This window comes from Scomber japonicus, chromosome 13 (genome assembly GCF_027409825.1).
Source record: "Scomber japonicus isolate fScoJap1 chromosome 13, fScoJap1.pri, whole genome shotgun sequence".
NCBI lineage: Eukaryota > Metazoa > Chordata > Actinopteri > Scombriformes > Scombridae > Scomber > Scomber japonicus.
Window position 1 is genome coordinate 30,827,144 of NC_070590.1, and position 27,312 is coordinate 30,854,455.

The 27,312-nt window shown below is 40.4% G+C and overlaps 1 protein-coding gene across 1 annotated transcript in view; it reads left to right on the plus strand.

Annotated features, from left to right (window-relative positions):
* amot (angiomotin) overlaps positions 1-27,312 on the plus strand; it is a 64,009-nt gene that overhangs the window by 15,172 nt on the left and 21,525 nt on the right. The window contains exons 5-8 of the mRNA XM_053332252.1: positions 290-434; positions 3,473-3,565; positions 3,679-3,824; positions 25,937-26,086. Of these exons, the coding sequence (XP_053188227.1) occupies positions 290-434; positions 3,473-3,565; positions 3,679-3,824; positions 25,937-26,086 (534 nt within the window). The remainder of the gene's footprint in view (positions 1-289; positions 435-3,472; positions 3,566-3,678; positions 3,825-25,936; positions 26,087-27,312) is intronic.

Here is a 27,312-nt window from a genome sequence, read left to right on the forward strand (position 1 = left end):
GCAGTGATTTTCAGACCCGCCCACTAAATCCCGAACAAAGAAATTTTGAAATACAGTTTGTGAAGCCTAACTCCACAATTCAAATCTAAATGGTTGAAATGCTTTTTACACCTTTTTTAGAAATACATTTATGACCTATTTAATGTTTAGAAGAAAATGTTTGAATTCACTTTACACAGTCTTTAAATATTATACAAATACTATAACATTAATGTAGTTATAATATAATGCATCTCCCTAACTCCATCTTTAGTCTGTTTCCCTTAATTTCTGCTGTGTCTGTGTGCAGTTGGAAACAGAGATCCAGCTTGTGTCAGAAGCCTATGAAAACCTTGCCAAGTCCTCCTCCAAGAGGGAGGCCCTGGAGAAAACCATGAGGAACAAGCTGGAGCTGGAGGTGCGCCGGCTGCATGACTTCAATAGGGACCTCCGAGGTTAGAAAGCAGTGAGCATTACTGCAACTGTCATAGTCATGCTCGTAATGCAACTGACTTGGGGGGGGGGTATTTTTAAGTTTAAAAACACCTTGATATCTGTGTCATGTAATCAATGTGTTCAGAACAATGCAATTTTGAACCTCCAGCTTCACTTTCTTGTGATTTACAAAGGGGCAGTCCTTTAATGTCAGTATACCACAGTGTCTTAGACTCCATATTAATCCATGTATTTGTCAGATCTGGATTTGCCCATTCGTGTATATACTATATTTTGCTGCCCAAAAGTATAGCTGCATATTTGGGACTCTCGATCCCCTCTGTGTTTTGCATCGCTGTAATTTACCTATTTTTATTCGGAGTATTTCTATTCTTTTTACCCTGCCAAATGAATTGTATCTAGCTTTTTGTTCAAAAACTGTTGGGAATGGAGTTTGGCAGTATCTGTTAGGGGTACAACAACCTAGTTAGTATATTCATCTTATCCTAACCAACCAGGAAACAGGTAGGGTTCCTCACCTATGCGACTGGTTAAAGACGAAGTTTAACTAGCTTTTTGGGACGCTCATTACTTTCTGATGTGAGTCGCTACCCAATATGAGTCGCTAAACGATGTGAGTCGCACATGTGCAGTCGGGTCCGCTATCTTGGACAATTGCGTATGACAACTCCACTTGGACAAACTACTGTTACTATAGGTTGGATAGATGTATTTCATTTCTATTTCAGCTATTGGATGTGAGTCAGCACAGTGGCCAATGTGAGTCGAGAATTGTCTTTTTTTTGTTTGTTTTAATAAACTATATTTAGATTACATGTTCTGAGTCAGCGGCTGATGCAACTCGGACTTTTTTCTTTTTCTCAGACCCTACAGCTGTTTTTTTAAAGGGATTTATGAGTAATTATGAGTATTTATGTGAAATATGCACATGCACAAACTTTCCTCTGGTCACATTTGTAATGACAGGAGGGAAGAAGTTCCACAGCTCTACACTCCCTCTGCTGGAGCCCTGCACTAACTACAGCAACACTTACCACTGCTGGAGTACTGCACCTACTTAGATGAACATTATAAACAAATGACATTCTTTAAGCATTATTGAATAAAAAACTATTGCCTAAATTACCAGAAATATATAGCATATACAAACTCTCAAAATGCAGGGTTAAATAAAACCTAATCTCTGTCCCTACTTGTATGTTAAGCAAAACATTTTAGTCTGGATATACATTGCTTGTTCTTCTAATAGTTGTGTGGTGTTACAGTAAATGAGAGGCAAGCAGACCACAATTTATTATATTTTTATTTACACAAAAACTGGCAGATCAACAAGCCCCTGGCTAGATTCACCATGGGAAAAACCAGGTAAAGCAAAGGGAGAACATATAGGGAAGGGAGAGGAAGAGCTGTGACAAAAATAGATGATTTGGCTGTGATAGTTATGTTAATAATGATATTAAAAGATTGTTACTTGTATTTTTAGAATTATAGTATGCTAGGATATGCAAGTTTTTAAAATATGTTACGCTATTAATTGTTAAATTTACTTTTTTTAACTTCAGTCTTCCTCTTCAGATGTAAAAAGTTGCATTTTTTCGCAAATCACGATCGAGTAGGGTGAGTAATTTGCTTTTTCCAAGTGGTGTTGCCATACTTAGCTGTCCAAGATGGCAAATTGGGTCAAATTGGGTAATGACAGGGACCAATTCTTATTTCAAGGTATGTTATTTCCTTAGTTGTCCAATGAAAGGAATGGAGCAGAGCCTGCCATAGCATCAATGAACCCATTTTTAATAAGTTCACCTTGATATGATATGTCCTTCACCTCCCTCATAAATCCACAAGAACTGCCTTTTTTCACCCATGAGACATTGTATTGTTCTCAAAAAAACTTAATTGCTTGTAGGCTGAATTATTATAATTCATTATTATCAGTCTGCCCTAACAAGTCGTTAAAGACTCTCCTGCTGGTTCAAAATGCAACATAACATATCACAAATCTATATTGCTAACCTTAATGTTTCTTTTCCCTTTACACTGCAGCCTACAGTACAATTAACTGCTTTGGTCAGTTTAGCAAGTTAAAACACAGTGTCTTCTGTGTGCAGAAGTTTTATGTCCATGCTGGAACTGAATTTTACAAAAACGCCTTCATTTTTCTCGGCTTTCGTCATTTTGTCAGTGTCTGGCTCCAACTGAGTTCTTAGAGATTTTCATCGCAAATTTGTTTTCAGGTGTTGGTGCCCAAAGTTCATGTAATGATATTCTTACTTTGACTGTACTATTTCAACCTTTTCTGGATTGTTTGAAGATGTATTTGGTCCGAGAGCTCAACTGTAAGTGCAGTTAATAGTGAATAAAAATATAGCTGGGGATTTTCTATATTTTTCTTATTGCCAAGAAATCTATACAGAGCACAGCCAAACCAACATGGCTCCAAATATGACACTAATGTGTGTTACTCTGATAAACTTAAAACGTTCTCTTGCTCATAGTTGACAGAAACAATTTTAAGAAGGAATATTTCCCTTTATCCTCCTCTAGTACATTTGTCAATCACCGAACTTGCAGACTTGCAGAATTTATGCACGTGTTCCCAGGAAGACTGCAAGTGCTGAGGTCTGTCAAACCCACAGTTCATCACATCCACAATGGGCCTCAAGCTGACTTATTGCAGACTTCCAGAGAGTCCGCTTGGGCTGCGCGCTTTCTACGGATATCACTCGGGAAATTACCCATAATCTTGCAGCAATTGGCTATAAAGAAACGATGTAAGGAATACTAATAGTTTAGATGCACTTCTAATTTTTATAGATGTAATTATTGTATAAATTGTATATAGTCATCAACTGATGTAGCTTGTCAAAGGTCACAGTGAAGTGATAGCCAACAGCAACTGAGTTTGCAACAGCAAGTTCTTAACTGTTAAAAACTTGATTTTACTTCCCCTTTAATGTCTGAATCTCAGCAAAATAAACACAAACATGCAGGTGTTTGCCCCAATCTGAGCATTCAATTGTGTACTGTGGTTTCATAGAGCGCATGGAGTCAGCCAATAAGCAACTTGCTGCTAAAGATTGTGAAGGCTCAGAGGACAACCGCAACACCATCTCCCAGCTGCTCGCACAGAGTGAGTATTACAATACACACACACACACACACACACATCCTATTAAATCTATCTCTTGGGGAGGAGGAGAAAAGCAAATGTATTTGTACTTGTGTGTGTGTGTGTGTGTTCAGACAAAGAGACACTGCGTGAGAAGGAGAAGCTGGACATGGAGCTGAATGCACTGCGCTCCACCACAGAAGACCAGAGGAGACACATCGAGATCAGAGACCAAGCACTCAACAATGCCCAAGCCAAAGTGGTAAAGCTGGAGGAGGAGGTAAGAGTGTCATTCTGGATGTAATCCTGTTTTTTGGATTTTGGCTTTTGGACCAAAATGTCATCTTTATCAAAAACTTAAGTCAGAAAAATTGCATAGATAAAGAATATTTTCACAGCCATCTGCTCAAAAGGGAAAGTTTCTCTGTGCTAAATTTGAGTTGAAGGCATGCATGATTTGTGACATCACAACTCATTTGGAGCCAATCATGATCCAGTGTGCAATTTGCATGTGTGATGTGGAAACTCCTCCAGTGCACATAATTAATCAATTGGATGATGTTGATGTATTGATGAGATGATGGTGGGTTTATATAGGTGAATTATTGGTTTGTTGTTAATTAAATTAGATTCATTAAATTAATGCATCTGAATAAATCCACAAAGGAGGGTCATGTATTATAGAGGACTGAAAGTGCCAAAATGAAATAAATAAATATACCATTAAATAATTACTTAAATGTGTCATTAATTAATTAAATGTGTCATTAATTAATTAAAATTGGAATTAAATACATACATGTTTTATTAAATGTGTCATTAATTCATTAAATACCAATTCATTTTATGTAAAAAATATATTTAATTATTTCACTATTTAATTAATTATTTCATGGTCCTGTGTTGCAGCGCACCATGAATTTATTTTATCTGTCAAACTCACCCATCAAAGTCAGTGGGCGGGGCTAACGCTGATCTAGCCTGATCCATTGCTTTGGTCTGAAGTAGCATGCCTTCGTCCCTGCCCGAGCTGAAGCGGATTTCATTTTAGATCTAACTCTGCAAATACACCACATTATCGACATTTCTAACTTTTTTAGGTGAGAAAGTATCCCTTTAGATCCACAATGTGGTGCTAATTTGTCCAAATAACACCCGTTTAAAGTTTTGTTCCTGCAAATTCAGAGTTAGCCATAGTGAGTAACGCACTTCCGGTCATTTTCATAAAATAAAACACCCATTGCCTTTTATTATTAAGAAAACCATAACGATAGAATTGATGCTTTTATTTTGAAAACAGGAAGTGAACATCGCTATAGCTAACTTGAAACCATCGAGGTGGTGATCTGTGACATTTGTATTTTGGGTTTTTTTCTGAAGTTACGTTGCATCTTGGGTAATTTGAGTGTGAGTAGTCAGCTCTTGATGCCTACTCTGCATTTCTGGAGAATCTAGTAAACCATCCGGGACCTTCTCACATACTCTAAATCGCATACTACAGTTGAAACACACTACACTCAGGGGTTAAAGTTCTCAGGCACCATGCCTGATTTCAGGCATTGAGCTATTTTAAACTCATATAAGTATTAATTCAATTCATTTTACATATTTCCTCATGGACAACTTTTCAGGCTCACAAATCTTGTCTTGCTTTAATCCTTGTACACTACTCCAGGAGTTGCTGTAACTGATGCACTTAGATCATATGTAGAGACTGTACAAGTTTGATCAAGAATCATAGCAGACTGATGTGCAACCAGGACTTCCGTCTCTATACAAGTCAATGGAGAATTCACCAACTTCTCACTTGATTTCTAACCTCAGTAAACGTTTTCAAAATGTGTTTATGGTCTCAATCGCTAGTTTAAAGCCTTCTTCAATGCAGTATGATGTTCATTTGTGAAATGTTGGCCTCCCTGATTTTATATTTGACGATAAAGCAGGGTATGCATTGCTGCTTCTCTCAGCAGCTCCGGGCAAGATTTAAAGCCATCTTGTCCTGCACCTCGCAAGCTCTGGACTTTTAGCGTTGAAGAAAAAGTTTTGTTTGACAGAGTATTTAAAACCAACGTAGATGTGAATAGCGCCACCCAGTGTTTAGGAGTGTGTTCACTAGCTCTGCATCAATCCATTATCTGGAATCGATATGCCTTGACTTGATGTGCAGGGTAACCAATCAGGTATTAGGAATCCGCCCACTGACTTTGATGCGTGAGTTTGACAAATAAAATAAATTCATGGTGCGCTGCATCACAGGACCATGAAATAATTAATTAAATAGTGAAATAATTAAATATATTTTTTACATACAATGAATTGGTATTTAATTAATTATTGACACATTTAATAAAACATTTATGTATTTAATTCCAATTTTTATTAATTAATGACACATTTAAGTAATTATTTAATGGTGTATTTATTTATTTCATTTTGGCACTTTCAGTCCTCCATAATGTATATGGACGGACACGAAAATAAAATAATTTATTCATTCATCCATTGTACACTGTAATCTGTTCACAGTGAATCTTAACTACTCTAATAATAGTGGTAATTTTATGGAGACAGTATTTTCATACAATGAAATAGAAATAGATTTTTTAAACAAATGCAACTGTAGCAGTCATTGGATTGAAAACAATGGAGAGTCTCGACTGGTGCATAAGGTTTTCTTTTATTAAATCCACCAAATAGCAGGTTGACGTCAAGCAGTAACTTTAATTCATCGAGTCCTTACCGCACCGTGAAAACTGTATTGAAAACATAAAACAACAAACATTTCACACATACTGTATGTTTTCACAGCGCACATCAATATTACATGAATGAAAGTTACCTTAATTAATCTACACAAAGCTAAAAATCATACACAAATATTTCTACATGTTATAAATATACATAATCAAAGCATCATACCTTGTTGTGCTCTCCAAGGAATGCAAACATGAGATACGTCCTTTCTTCTGTCATTAAACTTTTCAAACAGGCAAATGCGATCGTCCCTTCAATTGTAAACGTGCAAACTGACCAAGACAAAAGATCGAGACTGTGCAAATTAAGCATAAAGTGCCAATAATAATCCAACAGGCCCTCATTCACCGCCGGCTGCCATGAAGGCCAAGCAAAACTCCCGCGGTGCCGCCTGCCAAATTTGGGGAGTCTGTGAACATCCTAATGTCTTCTACATGGTGTCGGAGAAATGAAAATTGACTCACAAAATTCAAGATGGCCAACTTCCTGTTGGGGCAGAAAATTCCACAAAATGAATCCCCATGTATAACGATGAGACCTATGAGCCCTGCAAATTTTATTAAGAGCAAAGAAAGTTTTTGGTCACATGACACAGCGTTTTGGGACACTATGGAGTCCCCTGGCCACACCCAGATCCAATCACATTGACACTTAAAATTTTAGATTTAGTAATTCCTACAGACACATTGCGCTGATAGCGCTCGGGCCCAACTAAAAGTAGTAGCAGGATAACATTTTTGTAAGACATGGATTACTGCAGTAATCTAAGCAAAAATATAATAAAAGCAATTACTATTACAACTATTTAATGACATTTTTATTGCAAATGGCTTACTTTTCATTTCTTCACAGAGCTCAAATAAATCTAAACAAGTTTTTACCAAAATCACTCTGCCTTTCATATTTGTAGACTACATAAAATGAAGGAAAGTCTGACTGGAAAAACAACTTTCAGGAAGATGACATTTCATTTGAAATTACATATTATTCACCATTAAAAGCTCTGTAAACTTGTAAATTCAAAATGTGGAGAGGAAAATACAGTTATCTACAGAAGTACAAAACATTAAGGGTCATATGAATCCGTGCACCACTCGTTCTTCTTAATACGGATTTAAAAGAAAGTGCATATTCAAAACTGTGGTTTTGATCATCACAAAAAAAACCAATCCACTGAGATATTAGAATTTATTCACCTCAGAAGACTAAACTTGCCTGCACTAATGTGAAGGGTGAGATCTCGACTGCAGTGAATTGCCCAGGTCTGGCTCAAAGACACTGGTTTTGATGCGCAAGATGTCACGCAGGTGAGAGTCACTGAGTCTTGTCCTCAAGAGGTTCTTGTTAAGGTTCATAACCGAGAATGTCTTCTCGCACAAGTATGTTGATCCAAACAAGCTCAGCATTTTCTTTGCAAATGTTCAAATCCCTTGGAACCTGTCTTTATCCAGCTGGCGGTAAAAGTTCACAAGAGGGCGCTGCTGGTGCCGACTGTGATACTCTGCGTCACACTGCATCTCAATGAGCTCCAGCTGCAGGTGCTCTGGAGCGTTGTCAGGTACCACGGCAAAAGGAGAGGAAAAAAGTGTGATCTTCTTTTCAATAGCTGCAAAATCGTGAAAGCACTGTTGAAACTCCTCAGCCAGAGATGAGATGTCTGCTGCACACCTCCTCATTTGCGCTCTGATATTGTTCTTTGGAAAAGTGGTCATAATTTCCTGCAGCGCTATTGGGCTGCGTTTGTGACAGGTGCCTTAGGAAAAGTTGCAGCTTGGTCCCAAAGGCTTTGATGTGTGAATACAGTTGGCTTACCACTGCATTTTGCCCCTGAAAGCTCGTGTTCAGCGCGTTCATATGTTGTATTATTTCAACTAAAAATCCAAAATCAGCCAGCCAAACAGGATCAGATAGTTCTGGCATCGGGTGTCCCTCCCTTGTTTTTCCAAGAATTGTCTGATTTCTTTCCTAAGAGAGTAGAAGCGCTGCAGTGCAGACCCCCGACTGAGCCATCTTATGTCGTTGTGATGCAGAACATCTTCGTATTCAGCCTGGATGTCGAGTAAAAACTGTGGAAACTGGCGGTGGCACAGGGCTCTGGAGCAATATAATTAATCGCCTTTATCACCGGTTTCATAACATGATCATATTTCAGATGTTTGGCACAGAGAACTGGTTAGTGAATAATTTAGTGGAGTTTTATAGCTTTGCCTCCTTCTTCACTGACTTTGTTACAGACGAGGGTTGATAATCCACTTCGCTCGCCAGCCATGGCTGGTGCACCATCCGTAATAATCCCTGAGACTTTATTCCATGGTAGTTTCATGTCATCTAGGCCGGAGCGAACAGAAACAAATAAATCTTTTCCTGTGGTTTGGTCCTTAAGGCTCTGGAGGTCAAGAAGCTCTTCTCTCATGTTCATTTCATTGTCCACTCCTCTCAAAAAAATCAGTAACTGAGCAGTGTCAGATGCATCCGTGCTTTTGTCGCAGGCTAACGAAAAAAACTATTTATATGGCACTTAAAAACAACCACAGCTGAAACAAGTGATATACATAAATGGATAAAACAACACAGGAACATAAAACAATTAACAGGAAATAAATACTAAAATAATTGTTCATTGTTTTTAAAACAAATTAAAAACCGTAAAACACTAAAACAGGCTCATGCACGGTTGAAATACAAGGAATAAAAATGGGTTTTAAGATGAGTTTTAAAAATGGACAGTGAGGAGGCTTGTCGAATATTTAATGATAATTTAGGAGCAGCAACAGAAAATGCTCTATCCCCTCTGAGCTTCCGCTTTGACCTCCAGACGATTTAAAGATTTAAAAACAAATAAAAGAATCTTAAAATGGACTCTAAAGTGCACAGGTAGCCAGTGGAGGGAGGCCAGGATGGGAGTTATATGCTCGCTCTTAAGTACTCCAGTTAAGGAGCGAGCGGCTGCATTTTGCACCAACTGGAGACGTGTGATGGAGGACTGACTGACTCCAAAATAAAGTGTAATCCAGCCGGGATGTTGAAGGCATGGATTACTGTTTCAAAGTGCTGTTGAGCGAGAAAAGGCTTAACCTTTGTCTAATGTGAAAAAAGCTGGATTTCACTATAGCACTAATTTGCCAATCCAATTTAAAATCACTGTCCATCTTAAAACCCAAGTTTGAGACTGTTGACTTAAAATAATCTGCCAAAGGACCCAAGTCAACAGGAGGCGGTTCACAAAGGCCACTAGGACCAAACACTATCACTTCTGTTTTTTTTTTTCGTTGAAGTTAAGAAAGTTCAAGGCAATCCAGGCTTTGATGTATTCAAGATATGCCAGAAGTGGTGTTAGGGAGAAAGCATTTTTCTTTTTCAGCGGCACATATATCTGACTGTCGTCAGCATAAAAGTAGAAAGAGATGCCATGCTTTCTCAGGATGGAGCCCAGTGGCAGTAAATACAGAGATAAGAGCAGGGGACCTAAAATTGACCCCTGTGTAACCCCATACGGCAGGGGAGCAGAGCTGGATTTCGAAGTTCCAAGGCTTACACTCATGCTTCTGTCAGCCAGATAAGATCTGAGCCACTCCAGTGCAGTACCACAGATGCACACTAGGTGGCGTAGCCGAGCCACGAGGGTGTTGTGGTCCACGGTGTCAAAAGCTAAAGTTAGGTCCAACATGATTACTAGAGTAATTTGCTTGTAGGATATTATTAAAACCCCGTAGTAAAGCTGACTCTGTGCAATGCAGGGTTTTGATTTGATTGAAAGACCTGCAGGACATCATGCTCATCCAGCAATGACTTTAGCTGGGCAAGAACAACTTTCTCAAAGATTTTTGAGATAAAAGGCAGGTTGGAGATGGGCACGCTGTGGTCAATGCCAGGTTTTTTAAGTAGCGGCTGCACCACTGCATGTTTAAAACTTAGAGGAACGACACCAGAAGACAGACTGCTGTTTATGATAGCCAGAACCGACTGCCAACCTACTAGGGAAAACCTCTTTAAAGAAACTACAGAGACAGCATGACAGGGAGAGTCTGATGGCTTAATATGGCCAACCAGATCTTCTAAAAACGACAGACACAGGCTCAAACTTATCAAGAGCTGCAGAACAAGGAATACGGACAGAGGGGTCAGGTGCAGGAGCTAAGATGAGAGTCCTAGCAGTAGCAACCTTATCGATAAAAAAGTGCAGGAAGCTATTGCACATTTCAGGAGATGCCTCCAAGCTGACAGGCTGTGGGGCATTAAGAACAGTTTCAATGGATTTAAATAACACCTGCTGGTTTTTGACGATTGGATTCAATGATGTTTGACCAGGCGGGGAGTTCCTGTCCTCTGAAAAGAAGCCAATGCGGAAGTAACTTAGAGCTGCATTCTATCAAAAGGCCACCAGGGGGCGATCGTTTTGTGTTCAAAAAGACTTCCGGCTCTATACAAGTCAATGGAGAATTCACCAACTTCTCACTTGATTTCTAACCTCAGTAAACGTTTTCAAAATGTGTTTATGGTCTCAATCGCTAGTTTAAAGCCTTCTTCAATGCAGTCTGGTGTTCATTTGTGAAATTTTGGCCTCTCTGATTTTATATTTGACGATAAAGCAGGCTACGTGGCTACGTTGTGATTGACAGGTTGATTGACCAATGTCCTTGAGATCCAGCCCTCGCAACCAATCGCAGCCTCCCCGCTCCGCCGTTGGTCCCGCCCATACTTCCGTCCATGACTCCGCCTCATGCCCATATAAGTAGAATCCGTGTTCTTTTTTTCCCGGCATGCACCTGAAATTTTCAAGATGGCGCTGCCTAGATTCGATACTATTGGCTTCCGAGCAGCAGTCCACAAACCAATGGGTGACGTCACGGATGTTACGTCCATTTCTTATATACAGTCTATGTGTTTGACAGGTATTCTCTTTTGGTCTCTTTAACAGTATTCTGGTAGCAGCGCCAACAGTCCTTAAGGATTTGGAGAGAAACCTGCAGCTTGTCCTTCTTCCACTTACGCTCAGCTTTGCGACACTCCCGTCTAGCTGCGCGAGTTGTGTCATTAAACCAGGGCTTAGACTTTGCCTTAGGCTGCACAGATTTTTTTGGAGCCATGGAGTCCAGTATGGTTTGGCAGGAGGAGTGAAACCAAGAGCTGAACTCCTCTGTGTTAACAGAGGCAAGGCTGACACAGAGCTGATCAAAACAGTTAAAAATCTGACGGCTCTGAACAGGGGCGCCAGATTTTAACATCAGCACATGAGAAAGCAACTTCAAACAATACTGGCATATGATCAGAAATCAAATCGTCACAGATCTCCAACTTAAACACAGATAAACCATGAGAGAGGACATGGTCTAATGTGTGTCCATGTTCATGTGTGGGACCAGACACACACTGCACCAAATTAAAAGAGTAAATAAGGCTTAAAAAGTCCTTCACCAACGGCTTATCAGGACAACACACGTGAATGTTAAAATCCCTGAGAAAAAGGGCACGGTCATACTAAGGCATGATTTCAGCCAGTGCTGAAGTGTTCAAGTGCTCTCTGTATCACAAAGATGTCACAACAGGAAGGAAAATAAACCACCATCCAAACCAGAATGACTTCAGGTAGTTCACGACTATCATCACCCCAAAAAGTGAAAAAGGCAGCAAATAAAAATAAATAAAATAAAAAGAAGAGGAGTCCCACTGCCACCCTCAACTGTCGCATTAGTAACTCTATACACATACTGTGCCTTCTCTCACCCGGAAGTAAAAATAGAAATTATACAAGTACACGAGACAAAAACAGGGTGGATGACGTTAATACAAATAAATAAGTAAATGTAAAAACAGATAAACAATAAAATTAAATTTAAAATACCTAAGTAAATTAAATAAAGCCATCTGTACAACAATAAAATATATACAATTAGAGATAGTCAGATAAGTAAAGAAAGAAAGCAATGCAAAAGCAGAGAAGGGGAGATCTAGAGAGTTGGCAACAACGGATATAACATAAATCATCCAGTGGGAATATTCCAGTCTAAAGCGTATCTGTCTTTATTTACAGTGTCCCGGAGGGGCAAGGGTAAGTATCTCAGAAAGGCCGACCATGTTCCCTCAAACAAATTATCATCCCCTTTCATTCGCGCAGTAAGTCTTTCTAAGGGTAAAACTTTATATTTTTCTCTGTACCATTGTGTGACAGTTGGAGGTTTGTCATTAATCCACTGCTTCAGAATACATCTCCTGGCCAGAAACAGAAGTCCAGGCCAGAGTCTTTTGTAACTTTCAGTGAGAAAATTTTACTCAATTCCTGGGCTACATTGCCCCAAAACCTTGCAATCAATCGGCACTCCCAAAAGCAGTGAATGTATGTCCCAACAGACAATTTACACTTGATGCAAAGGGGTTAGGGTTAGGGTTAAGAATTGTTAAGAATGCATGGTGTTATGTGGGATCTATGTAGTATCTTGTAATGGGTTTCTCTCATTTGGTTGCAAATGAATGTGGTTTTAGCAGATATTATAGCTTCATGCCAGTCATCTTCGATAAATTGCCCACCAAGATCACGTTCCCACTTCTGTATCACCTTCCTTATAGCTGATGGATCTACGGAGTAGAGTAACGAATAGGAATGAGAGAGAAAATGCCATGTGTCTTTTCGATTCAGTACAAATAAATCTATATCACTGAAAGAGGGAGCGCCTGTGTGAAGCTTTTTCACCTTTGACAGAATAAAACTACGGAGTTGAAGATACTCATAAAAGTGTCAGATGCAATATTGTATTTTTGTTGAAGCTGTTGAAAGGACATCAGTGTATTACCCTGTTATACATCCATATAAGCCTGACTCCTTTCTTATGCCAATTATCAAATACATTATTATTAATTCCTGGGGTGAACTCATCATTCCTAGTCACAGGCGTTCATGCAAAGGATGAAGTGTTTTCCCCAAAATGCTTTGCAATGTCTCGCCAGACTTTGATGGTGTTATGAGGGTTACGGTTAATATTTGGCAACCTCTTTTCTCCATGACTAGTGAGTTTACTCAGCAGGGAGTAGGGAGAGGAGAACCATTCATCATTACCCACTTCAGATTTTAAATGAGACTGAAGCTAGTCCCAGATTATTCGGGTGTGGCAGGCCCAGTTATAAAATCTCAGATTGGGCAGGGCTAAGCCCCCTCGTTCCACTGTCAGTTGTAAAGTCTTAATACTGATTCTGGGTCTTTTATTGTGCCAGATAAATCGTGGAAACGCCCTTTCTAGATCTAAGATGACCTTCTTTGATACCCATAATGGTAACATCTGTAAAGGATAAAGCAATCTGGGGAGTATGTTCATCTTCAAGAGACTGATTCTGCCCATCCAGGAGAGGGGAAGGTCATGCCATCTCTCAAGGTCGTTCTTAACTGTTCTGATTGTAGGCACAAAAGTCTCCTCAGGTCCTCAATATTAGGTGACACTTTAATACCAAGATAAACAAAGCCCGAAGAGGCCCATCTGAACGGAAAATTCGTTTCTGAGCTTGTGCTATCATAATTCCCCAGGGGTATGGCCTCAATTTACTTTATAGCCAGATATGGAGCCAAATGAGTTGATAATCGACAGAGTGGCTGGGACTGATACCTCAGGCTTTGAAAGAAAAAGTAAAACGTCATCAGCATATAATGCTATCTTGTGAGTTGTCTTGCCTAAAGTAACGCCGTGTATTTCATTACTATTCCTGATGCGTTCTGCCAGCGGCTCTAAAGTGAGGGCAAAAAGGAGGGGGGAGAGCGGGCAGCCCTGTCTCGTCCCTCTACTGAGCAGGAAGGGAGAAGAACGCATGCCATTGGTCAAGACACAGGCCTCTGGTGAATGATAAATAAGTTTTATCCAATTTATAAACTCCTCTCCTAATCCAAACCTGCCCAGCACATCCCACATGAACCTCCACTCCACCCGATCGAACGCTTTTTCTGCGTCTAATGATATAACTAGTGCTCAGTGTTTCATCTCTGAGGAGTACTGTACCACATTAAGAAGTCTTCTCACATTGGAGTACGAGAACTTCCCCCTGATAAAGCCTGTCTGATCGTCATTTATTAGTGAAGGTAAATAATTATCCAATCTTCTGGCTAGCACTTTAGAAAGTATCTTGCTGTCCACATTTATGAGGCTGACTGGTCTATATGAACCGCACTCATATGGTGTTTTTTTTTTCAGGATTAAGGAGATATTGGCTAAATTTAGAGAGGGAGGGAGACATCTATTCTTGAAGGAGTCCAAAAACATATCGGTCAGAGGGCCCACCACAACTCTGCTCATTTTTTTATAATAGCCTACTCCGGCCCATAGCCGTCTGGCCCTGGTGCTTTCCCACTTTGAAGTGTGCGGATAGCATCCAGGACCTCTTCCCTGGTAACCGGTCTATTCAGGAGCTCCTGTTGTTCTTCTGTAAGAGAGGGAAGACTAATTTGACCCAAGAAGAATTTTCTTAGTTCCTCCGATGTATTACATTCAGTGGAATATAACTTATAGTAGAACTGTCTCACAACATTGTTAATTTTTTTTATTCATGAACTTTGTCTCCATTACTATCTTTAAGTGATGATATCAAATTAGTGGCACTTCTGCCCTTCGCCAGGCGGGCAAGAAGGCGGCCAGGCTTATTGCCGTGTTCATATAACCTCTGTCTGGCAAAAAGGATAGAAGCCTCTGCTTTGCTTGTTAAGAGTTGATTTAGCGCCGATCTTGCTGCTTCTAAGTTTTTAATATTATGTTTGGATGGAGATGCTTTAAACTTGTTCTCTAAATCCTGGATCGAACGTTCCAGTTCCAGTTGCCTCTTGATTGTATCCCTCTTTTGAGCTGCTGTGTAAGATATAATGGAGCCTCTTATAAATGCCTTAGCCGTTTCCCATAACAGGGAAGGATTTATATCTGGTGTGTTATTTGTTACCATAAAAAGTTCCCATTGCTTCTCCAGAAAATCCAAAAATGGGGGGCTACTTAATAGTGAGTAATTAAGTCTCCGGTGGCGTGTGGAAGGGTTGCGGTAGGGGGGGATATAGTCATAGATACTGGGTTGTGATCAGACAATGTACCAGTGGCAGCTGCTGGTGTTTTAAACAGGGGAAGCTCACTTTACGTCTTCATCATAAAACTTGTCATATTGAAGCGAGGCTGTTACAAATAAAAGGAGTGTTTAATTGAGTCTGTTGTATATGTTGTACATCAACACACACAAAAAAAGATTTTCAAAACTAGTCACTAGCCTGCCCAGGTAGGCCTGCACAGGACAAAGGGCCTTAAAGCAACACTGAACACCTCACCCACCCAGGTAACAGAGCCCTATAGTAAAAGGTGAGATAATCACCCTATGAAAAGGTGATTATTTCCAATATACTGAATGCAAATTGAATTTGCTTTGGGGGGATTATAACAGTCTTGAACAAGATTGATTTCCAGGGGTTTTTTAGTTTTTTGTCCATGTGACTCTCAGAACCAAACTGGCACAAATACCACATTGGACAAAAGTGTCCAACGTGTTTGATGCCATAAAAAAGGCATATTTAAGATTTTTTTTTTCATTTTGTTTTTGCATGCATCTTCTAATCCACTTCTCCTCTATTGATCCAAACCATTGATTTAATTAATGCAAATTGAATTTGGTTTGGAGGGATTATAACAGTCTTGGATATGTCATTGATGAGTAACAAGATTGATTTCTAGGTTATTGTTTTTTTTTGTTTTTTTTTGTGAGGGCTTTGGGACGGGGGCAGGGCTCGCAGCAGCACCCGCTGCTCGTTAAGGACAGAGTGATACGTGCTTTCATGTCAGAGTCTCCAAAACATCAGAAAACTCTCCAATAACACCAGAAAAACTCGCTAGATCCGTCTATAGTCGCCTTTGAGAAAAAAAGTCGCCAAGAAGAGTTGGAAAGTCGCCAGGTTTAGTCAGAAAGTCAAGCTACACTGGCAAAACTACATTCAGAAGAAGAGTCAGCCTATCCAAAGCTGTCTATCAAGGGCTTTGAGCCCTATAAAGCATTTCATCCAATCATCATACAGAAGCAGAGCGTCCAACCCCGCCCACTGCTCTATTGACCGCCAGAGACGCTCAGCGTCCAGGGGCGGGACGAGTTTGTCGCATTATCCAATGAGCGTCTTTTCCTGGCTTGTCCCGCCCAAAACAGCTGTTGGGAGAAGCCTCATTGAACACCGTTGACGCTCAGCGTCTGCGGCGGATTGCCAGTCTGTGATAGGGAGATCACGTTGGAAAATAACAGCGTCTGCAATAAACAGCAACAGTGTAGATTTGATGTAATGTAAATTGTGAATTTAATATGACAGTTGTGACAATTTATTTGATGAAATTTTAGGGGAAGGCGAGCTACTCCTCTGCTATGTGAATTGAAGGATGAATAGAACATTTGGCCTATCCAGCTTCTTCTTAATTTAATGTGTTCCAAATCTGTTAAATGTGTTTCTTGTAGAAGGGCAACTTGTGCATTTTCTCTCTTTAATAATGAAATAATCTTCTGTCTTTTTACAACATGTCCAACCCCCTTGACGTTTAAAGAAATAATCTTAATGTCACTCATGGTTGTTATATGAAAAAAGATACACCAATAATGCACCGGCCAAATAAGGTTCAGGGTCGTGAGCAATGAAAAAAATGTCTTTGGGCAGGTAAAATGGTGATGAGGAGGTAGTCTTACATTTCAGAGCACTGCGAACAAAAAATCTGCTTCTGAATGATGGGCATTGAACACTGAAATAAGCCTCAACGGGCCTAAGAAAAAACAAACAACACAGCCATAATAACAAGGTTTGTGTAACAGTTACAAGTGGTTGTATGACGCTGAAAGCGCAGGTAACACTGACAAAGAGCAACAACTTCAGTCTCTTCAAAAAACACCCACTCCCACGACCCAGATAGATTCACATCCCTTTAGAACCCAAAAATAATAATTAAAGAAGGATTATTTAGTTTATTTAGTTCTAGTCACAACTCCAAATTACAGACATCCCTTTTCTTTTTTTTCCTTTTTTAGTCAGACTAAGATTAATTCAACTTTTAACTTCTTGAATTAGCATCACAGCTGTTATAGCCCGTCTTATCATAAAAGTGCAGTGTGGCTATATTAGATAAACATTTTCCCCAGCTTAATGTGCATAGCTGAATTTAGGCTTTAATACAGCAGTCCGAATTAAAATTGTCGAGTGACATCTCATCACAAATACGCTGTATTTACCCAGTGGTAATCTGTAGCTTCTTCTCGACTTCCCGGAGCTTGTTGTCCGTGGTAGCTAACATGTCCTCCAGTGTCCACTCGGTCCTCAGCTTCGTCCAGTCTTTTACTGTTGTCTTCCACCCAGGTTGTCACTACTTCCAATGCATTCGCAAATGTGGCCAGCTTCTCTTCTAATAACTTGCCGATGCTCTCAGTAACTTCCCGAACTAGCTGTGTGGAGTAGCCACCAGTACCCGAGCCACCATGTTGTGCCTCGGCGTTAAGTCGGCCCCTCGTTATTCTTTGACATTTACTTGGATTTTCGGGCGGAACCGGGTCACTTTCCTTGTTTGACATCGTTAGGAAGCTGATAGCGGTCAGCAGGGTGTAAAAATACCAGGCTGTGGTGGGTAAAATTTAAATTACGGTCAATGGGAGCTCAGTGAAATCATACCAACAGTTTACCCCGCACTGAGAGAGCCGAAGGGGGCAGAGACGGCGGGGCTGGAGTCCCTCAAAAGAGCCGGTGACAGGCACCAGGCAGACGTCGATGAGGTCAAGGAAGCGCCGGGGCACAGCGAGAGGTGCGAGCAATCCGTGTCCTGTCCAAGAAATGGACGAAGAGCGTGTCAGTCAGAGCTTAAGCTTCACCAGCTGACCGCCATATCTACCACGGCGACGGGAATGCTTCCGCTGGGAAGGTAGGGCCGAGGCCCGGTACAGGAGCAGGCGTAAACTATACTGTCCACCGTGATCAAATGCACTTAAATCACTGACATTCCGCCAGAGAAACAAAAGAGACTGGTGATCATACACCAGCAGAGACTCAATTTGTTTAGTGGCAATGATTAAAAACTATAAGAACACTAAGAATTACAGGAGCACCAGACGGCCAGCCACACACACTGGCACCATCTTGACTACTAAAGCTAAACTCCACTCCTTTTGCTCCTAACTCTCTCGTCTCTTAATATCAGATGAAACGTCTTCAATTCTCCGTACCACAGTGTTACGAGCCAGACAAACATTGGCAAACTCCTGCTTCTTCTCAGGACAAATTTTCTCCACTATTTTCATCAAGCAGTCTTTGATAAATTCACCCTCAGTAAAAGGTTTGCAGTGCTTGGCAATCAGATTTGCCACGTCGTAGCTCGCCTTTGTGGCATTTTCTTTTGACTCACGGGCTCTTGTGAAAAAGCACTGCTGCGCCATTAAAACAGCTTCCAGTTGCTTCCATTTTTCGCCGCGTTCCCAGTTAGCTTGTCATAGTTACCTTGTTTCGTCTGGTAGTGCCTCTTTATATTGAATTCCTTGAAAGCAGCCACAGTCTCTTGGAAAATTAGGCATACAGTTGTTGTGTATTTCAGTGAAAAAATACTCCAATTTCCACTTGTCCTGGAAGCGGCGGCCCTCGCTGTCAACTTTCCTTTTTTTAGTTAGAGTCGCCATTTTAGAGCTGGATAAGGTCATGTAGTGTCACACGGCCCGTCCAGTAAGTGGACTTGGGTGACACGGACCACCCCAGGTGCATATGTCAGAAGAGGTGCTTTCAGGCACGATCGGAAACTTTTTTTTAGACGTGTGTATTTTATATTATTCATTTTATCACAGAGCCTGCGGGCCAGTGGAAACTTGAACACGGGCCGCATTTGGCCCCCGGGCCAAACTTTGGCCATGCCTGGTATAGATGATTGGATGTGGATAATGTGAAGATATGAGAATGTGTGTGGTTTATCATTTAAGAATGCACATTAACAACTAACTTATGTTCCGCCCTCAATCTTTCTAACGATGCCTTTGTTAGCGACGGCCAAGATAGATGAATGAATGAAATGAAACAAAGGTCCTTGTCCATCCTCGAACAAGGGATATTGTGTGTAGTAAAACTCCATCAAGCTTGTTTAGACTTTTATTTGCTGGGGTAAAAAAAGCTCCTTGCTGAAATGAAATAGAAGACAATGAATCAAAGCTTAGCCAGGATGTGGACTACATGAAGGTTTATTTCAATCTTGATTACCAGATAGAAACAGTATGTTACCACACCCACAGCTCTGCAAATTCACAGAGGCTTTGTCATGGCATTTGTTTTTCAGTTAGTGATTTATTAAGAACTGAGCCACACTGAGCATCATTATCTGTTTTGTTTGTTTTTCAATTACAAATATGTAAAAACCTCCTCAGTGTAAAGAAAAGCTAAAAATCAGGTCACATTTTTTAAGTGTGAGTAGCTTGTATCTCCTGGTTATGGATGTTTTACTTCAGAGGAAAATATCTCAGTGTTAAGTGTTCTGGTCTGATTTTGGCCTACTGTCTGGCACCAGTATCTCCTTACAGGCCTGCTCGTTTGATTTAGTGGATGTGTATGTCAAGTGCCCTGCTGCCTGTGGAGGGGAATAGCTGCTTATAACTGAAGCAAAGGATAAACTACTCTCAATTTCAAGAGTCAATGTTTTTTTTTCTTCATAGCCTTCCTAGTTGGTTCATGGGTCTTCCCATGAATTAAATGTACAAGGGAGGTCTATGATACTGCTGCAGATGGCACACGCTCATCTCTGCACTGTATACAATTTCTTTTTGAGTCTTTAATATTTAAACATACAATTTTACACAGTCTTTTTAACCTTGGTGCAAAGATGAATGTTGAAGTGTGCATATCGCTCCACATGCACAAATTCCAATTTATTACAACTTCATCATCAGGTAGTAAATACAATGGCTTGTGTTTCTGGACACCTCACTTTTTAATGATGTTGCTGTATTCAAACATCTCAATAAACTTGGTAAGTACAATATCGACGATGGACAAAAATACGTATAAGTATGACCCATTTTAATGATTCCCACATGGCCTGCAGTAGACATTAGCTCTGAGTGAAAAAATGTCCCTTGGGCAATGCAGTGGGGTTGTCATTACAGGGGGCTATGCTAAAGCCACACACAAAAAAAGATTCAAGTTGAATCTTGCTCAACTTTTGCTCCAACGTGACATCAAGGTCACCTGTTAAGGTGGCTTAGCCAATCAAATACACTGCAAGCGCACATTTCTGGTGTTTAACCTTGTGACTTGAACGCTGTTTTTCTTCTGTTTACTTCTTCTGTTCTGTTTTTTTCTCACTTACTTGCTTTCCCCCCTTCTCTTAAATGCATTATCATGTATTCTTCTTTCTTGTATCCTTTATCTCTTATCCTCTCCTAGTCCTCTTTTCATTTTCTTTCATTACTTCCATTACTTTCTTCTCACCTCTTCTCCCAGCATCCCTCTAACATGGATCTGCCAGCCTGGCTGCTGATACCCAGCTCTCAGCTGGTTTGGTATGGTTCCAGAAACAGGGGCCATAACTGAGGTCCAAAACAGAACAGGAAACAGGCCGAAGCGGGGTCAAAGCCAGCCTTTGAAACACAATGTCTGCTTGTTATTAGAACAAAAGAACTGCAAGCTTTTCTATTGCTCTGTTGTCCTCTGTACAAAATTGAAAGAGCCCCTAGATTCTTGGCCCACAGCCTGCCTTCTCTCAGCTCCTACCCACTCTGTTTTCTCCCCAATCTGTTTTTTTCTTTTCCTACTTTTGCAAAGAGTCACTCTGATCTAAATCGTGCTATTGAGCATCAGCAAAGACTATAGTGAGACACTGGAAAGATTTTTGGGACACAAAGCCTGGATTAGGTGTCTTCATTACCAGCACAATAGTTGTACACTTAAAGTCTGTGTAAAGTAATAATAAATATGTGTTCTGAGTTTGACATACCACAGAAAAGTGTGTTGTTAACCACCCTGCCAAATTTGAATGATTAAAAAAATCGCCAAATATATGAAATTAGGCTTCAAAGTTGTGTAAAAATCAGCCTCTTTGTCTGCTCCCAAACACTGTGGGCGTGCCTGCTGAGTTCACTGAAACCCCGCCCCCTACCAAGTGTCACCTATCAATCAAAGTCACCACCTCTACCTGAAACATGGACGCTACGTTTGAGAGCTTTCTGCTGCTATCACAGCGGCTAACTCGGCAGTTAACTCAGCTAACTGGCTAACTGTAGACTGTAGTAGTAGTAGTGTGCGCTGAATGTATTTATACCGCTACAGCAGCAGGGACGGGTTTATGCCAATCACCGCTGTGTTACATAACGCAGTGGTGATTTTCAGTCCTGCCCACTAAATCCTGAACACAGAAATCTTGAAAGACAGTTTGTGAAGCCTAACAAAACAGGGTCAAAATACACAAAGACGCTCGCTGGAACAGATGAGACGAGCTGGCAAAGACAAAGGGGAGCACACAGACTAAATACAAAAGGGAAGGTGGGATAATTCAAGACAGGTGACAATAATGAGGGCAGGGCAGGTAATCACACACAAGGACAGGAAGTGAAGATCTGAAACGAAACACAAAAGGTGGTTACAAAATAAAACAGGAATAACAAAGGATGTACAAAACCCAGGAACTAGATGTTACAGATAACTGCTGAGGATTACTCAAAATTAAGGAAGAATAGTTTTTGGTTTAAAACTAACCTTAATTAAAAATTATATTTTTCTTTGATTTTCCTAAATAGTCAATGCAAATGACCGTTAGAGTATAATTTGAATTTTACTGAACAAACCTCCCAATGATAAAACTCAAAATGCACTGTTCCAAATTATTATGCAGAGTTTCAAAACATTTTATAGGTTGTAAAGAACTGAAAATGGTCATTTGTTGAATTTGCAGCATTAGGACTGAAATCAAAATGTATTTCAATCAAAAACATTTTGACAGGCCAAGTTACATGTTAACATAGGACCCCTTCTGCGATATCACCTTCACAATTCTTGCATCCATTGAACTTGTGAGTTTCTGGACAGTTTCTGCTTGCATGATATTTGCAGGATGTCAGAATAGCCTCCCAGAGCTGCTGTTTGGATGTGAACTGCCTCCCACCCTCATAGATCTTTTGCTTGAGGCTGCTCCAAAGGTTCTCAATAGAGTTGAGGTCAAGGGAGGATGGGGACAACCCCATGAGTTTCTCTCCTTTTATGCCCATAGCAGCCAATGACACAGAGGAATAGTAGGTTTATGCACAACTGCAAGCCTCTGGAGGATCCTACACCTTGAGGTTCACGGGACTCCAGAGGCACCAGCAGCTTCGAATGCCTGTTTGCTGCTTTGTAATGACATTTTAGCAGCTGCTCACTTGATCCAATGAATTTGTCTGGCAGAAACCTTCCTCATTATGCCTTTATCTGCACAAATCTGTCTGTGCTCTGAATCAGCCACAACTCTCTTCACAGTACGATGATCACGCTTAAGTTGTCGTGAAATATCTGTTTTCATACCTTGTCCAAGGCATTGCACTATTTGACGGCAGCATAGAGATCATTTTTCTTTCCCATATTGCTTGAAACCTGTGGTCTGCTTAATAATGTGGAACGTCCTTCTTAAGTATTTTTCCTTTAATTGGGCTCACCTGGCAAACTAATTATCACAGGTGTCTGAGATTGATTTCAGTGATCCAAAGAGCCCTGAGACACAATACAATCCATGAAAAATGAAATGTTTATGACACTTAAATCCAATTTGCATAATAATTTGGAACGCGGTACATGTAGTTCTCCAATCTATACCACAATCTCTCTTTGCATATTTGTCAAAATGTACATAAGTACAACATAACTAAATAAATAAAAATAATCCTGCACAGAAATCAAACAGGCTCCTAATAATATCAGCATGTCATCTGTATTGGCCAGTAATGCCTTCATAATGAAAAATCAGCTTTGGCCCAAAATGAATATTTATTCCATCAGTGATATGTCGCCATCTCCTCTGCCACCTGGCTGTTTTATCCTGACAATTGCTGTGCTTCCTTTGCAGGCTCCACTGAATTTGTTTGTTTTATTTTTAGAATAGAATAGAATAGAAAATCTTTATTGTCATTTTACAAAGCACAATGAAATTGAGATGCAATCCTTAAAGTGCAGAAACAAAATTAAATACAAAAATACTATTGCTATACTGCTATTATTTAATCCTATTATTTAACGTAAAAGCTGTTTTGTAATCTATTTGTGCGTAATCTCAATGTCCTGCAGCGTTTGCCTGAGGGCAGCAGCTCACAGAGTGAGTGTCCTGGATGAGATGGGTCCCTGGAGAGCTTTCTTGAAACAGCTGGAACTGTACAGATCTTTCAGGGCGGGGAGGGGGCATCCGATAATCTTCTGGGCTGTGGTGATGACCCTCTGAAGCGCTATCCTCTCTTCAGCTGCGCAGCTGGAGAACCACACACACATGCAGTAGGTCAAAATGCTCTCTATGGAGCAACAATAAAAGGACACAAGCAGTTTTTGTGAGAGTTGATTATTCCTCTCTTAGTACTCTCAGGAAGTACAATCTCTGCTGTGCCTTTTTAATAATAGCAGTGGTGTTGATGCTCCAGGTCAGGTCATCCTCTATGTGAATGCCCAGAAACCGGAGGTCTGTGACCCTCTCCACACAGTCCCCACTGAGAGAGAAAGATGACCCCCACCACACAGTCCCCACTGAGAGAGAAAGATGACCCCCACCACAATAGTATCATCAGCAAACTTGATGACGCTGTTGCTGGAGTGGATGTAGTCGTGGATGTAGAGGGTGTAAAGTAGGGGGCTCGGCACACAGCCCTGAGGGGATCCAGTATTTAGGCTGATCGCTGAGCAGTGTTGGGAAAGTTCACTTTCTACATGAACTAGTTCAAAGTTCAGTAACAATTTTTAAATGAACTAGGTCAGTTCATAGTTTATAATTCAAAATTTTGAACTAAGTTCACAGTTCCAAAAATGAACTAAAAGAACTTTTTTTTTCAATATGTTGCTTTCAAAATTATTGCCACAGCCCATATAAAACCACAGACAGCAATTATTTTATCAGTTTTAACACTGAAACTATGAATTAGATTTTAAAATTGTTTTAGGTAATCATACAAAGATGGCATATTAATGGTGGAGGCAGAGTCTGAGGTAGTGCTGCTGCCTTCATTTGTTTTGCCTCCATGCTTCACATTTTGATGACGCATGCGGCGGTGTGATTCTGTGGTGGCTGCTGTTGCCAGATTGGGTGTTTTTTTCGTTAAGGCCTATTTACGGTGTGTTTTAGCCGGGTTTTCTATAGAAGTCTGGCACCCTCTTGAACAAAGTGAAACTATGAGAGAATGAACGCGTTCACAATAACGTTCATCAGGCAGAAATACAGTACGTTCAGTTCACGCTTGCCCAAAATATGAACGAGTTCATGAACGATCGTTCATTGAACGTGTTCAGGCACAACATTGACAGGAAGTCTTTGATCCAGAGGCAGATGGAGTGGGACATTCCCAGGTCTGACAATTTGGTCACCAGTTTGTTGGGGAGGATGGTGTTAAACGGTGAGCTGAAGTCCACAAAGAGCAGTCGTGCGTAGCTCCCCTGCTGCTGCAGGTGGGAGAGAGAAAAGTGGAGAGCTGTGGTTATAGTGTCCTCTGTGGACCTGTTGACTCTGTAGGCGAACTGGTGAAGGTCAGCTGGCCAACAGACCCACTGCTTCTTTTCACTTTAACCTAAATAACAGGCTAGTTGGCTGTGATACAGCTAATGCTCCACTTGCCTCCCAGCTAGCTCATTCAAAGTAGACCATAAGCCATCTGCTTGTGAGAAAGATTTCTGCTGAACCACTATGAATCAGGGTCCTTTGTGCTGGTCTTTTCAAACGTTGAGAAGCACATTGAAAAAACAATCAACATTAAAGTTAATAGGACCCTGACATTTAAATTCTATTCAGGATTTTACAGGAAGCCAATGCAGCGAAGCTAAAATAGGAGTAATGTGATCTCTCTTTCTAGTTCTTGCATGCAGCTGCATTCTGAACCAGCTAGAGAGTCTTTAACAACTTGTTAGGGTAACCTGATAATAATAAATGGCAATACTCAGCCTAGATGTACGCTTGGACTAATTTTTCTGCATCATTTTGAGACAGGATGTACCTGATTTTAAGGCACATCCTGTCTCAAATCTTTTTTAAGATTTGCTCGAAAACTGTTTTTTTTCCTGTCCTCAAGGCATGCATGGCTTAATTAATCATTATTGAGTATTGTCCGTATAACAATGAAGATTTATGGCGTATTTCCAAATAATATTACCTAAGGGTAGCATGTATAAATTGAATAGTATTGGTCCCAGCACTGAACCCTGAAGGACACTGTGTCTAACTTTAGTGTGCATGGCGGATTTATCATTAACATTTTCAAACTGAAATCAATCAATCAATCAATCAATCTGATAGATAGGACTTAAACCAACTTAATGCAGTTCCAGTGATACATAGTCATACATATTGTGCAGCCAACACAATAGCAGAGTGATGGGCATCTCTGGTAACACTTTATTCTCATTTCCAGGTAAAATTCTATGTTCGTAATGGTGCTTTATGAAGAGTGTGTGTGTGTGTGTGTGTGTGTGTGTGTGTGTGTTCACAGCTGAAAAAGAAGCAGGTTTATGTGGAGAAGGTGGAGAGGATGCAGCAGGCTCTGGCGCAGCTCCAGGCAGCATGTGAGAAGAGAGAACAACTCGAGCATAGACTCCGTACAAGACTGGAGAGAGAGCTGGAGTCACTACGCATGCAGCAGGTAACACGCTAACACCGCATCCTGACATACAGTGATTGAGCGAACTGGCGACAAAATCTTGTGCGAAACTGTCCTGATATGCAGCGTGACGATCTTATTGCGAGTATATTCCAAACCAATCAAACTATTGAGGGGTTAGCTATCTTGTCAACAGGAAGCAGCGTGTACATTTCAATCAATAAGAAGTGTTTAAGGGTGGGACACGGCCGCAAAATTTCGTCCAGATAGAGACAGAGCGAGTGATTTTTATTTTGTTATTTTTTCAGTTGCAAATCTTTTTTTTCAGTTTCAGATCAGTTTCAGACTTTTGGCATTGATATTGCTTTGGGCGCATGTTATTAAGAGAGAGGGGTGTGAAATAATGATAGACATAATAACAATGAAGGAGGGCCCTCCTCTATCACCTTAAACTTGGTTTGTAATGGCTGCTGCTGCCTCGGGAGATGCTGCTGGTGTCTCCTGAGGGAGACTAACATTACTAGCATGGCTAGCATTTGCTATGTTAGCTTCAAACTATTGTTTTTATATAGTTTATGTTGCAGCCAAGGACTAAGTCACAAGCAGGACTGTAACTAACAGTGTCTTTATTTCTAAAGCAGAAAATCTTCACCTTTACAGTCCACCAGCAGCTGTTTCCTCGGCCGCTAAATTAACTAGCTGCTACTCTCATACTGTGTACAATAGCATTCAGTATACCCCCATGAAACAATGAACTGAAAACAAAGTAAAGTTCATAATTGAACACAACAAAAACAAGGTAAACCATCCTTGTATCCTTATCAGGCAGGTGCTAAACAGTTAAGTTATTTCACAATCAGCAGGAACTTGCAGGCAAACATATGGCGATACACCGTTCCTTTGTCTTGTCTTTGTCCTGTCTTTTTTTTTTTTAAAGTGTATTTTTTTGGGCTTTTGCCTTTTAATGGACAGGTTAGTAGAGATAGACAGGAAACAGGAGCCTCAACACATGGGGCGGGTGCTCTACCCGCTGAGCTATGCTCAACCCCCTTTGTCCTGTCTTTTTAACACTTTATGGTTCATTTAACAAGTTTTTGTCACTGTGCGATATTAACGGTCCAAAATAAGGATGTCGACCTTACTACATAAAAATATTAATAAATAAATCATATCTGTGCTCTAAAAACATCTAATGTGTCTGTTCATAATCTCATATAAAACACAAATGCCCTAATGTTGTGCCAAACTTTAACTCTTGACAGATTGCC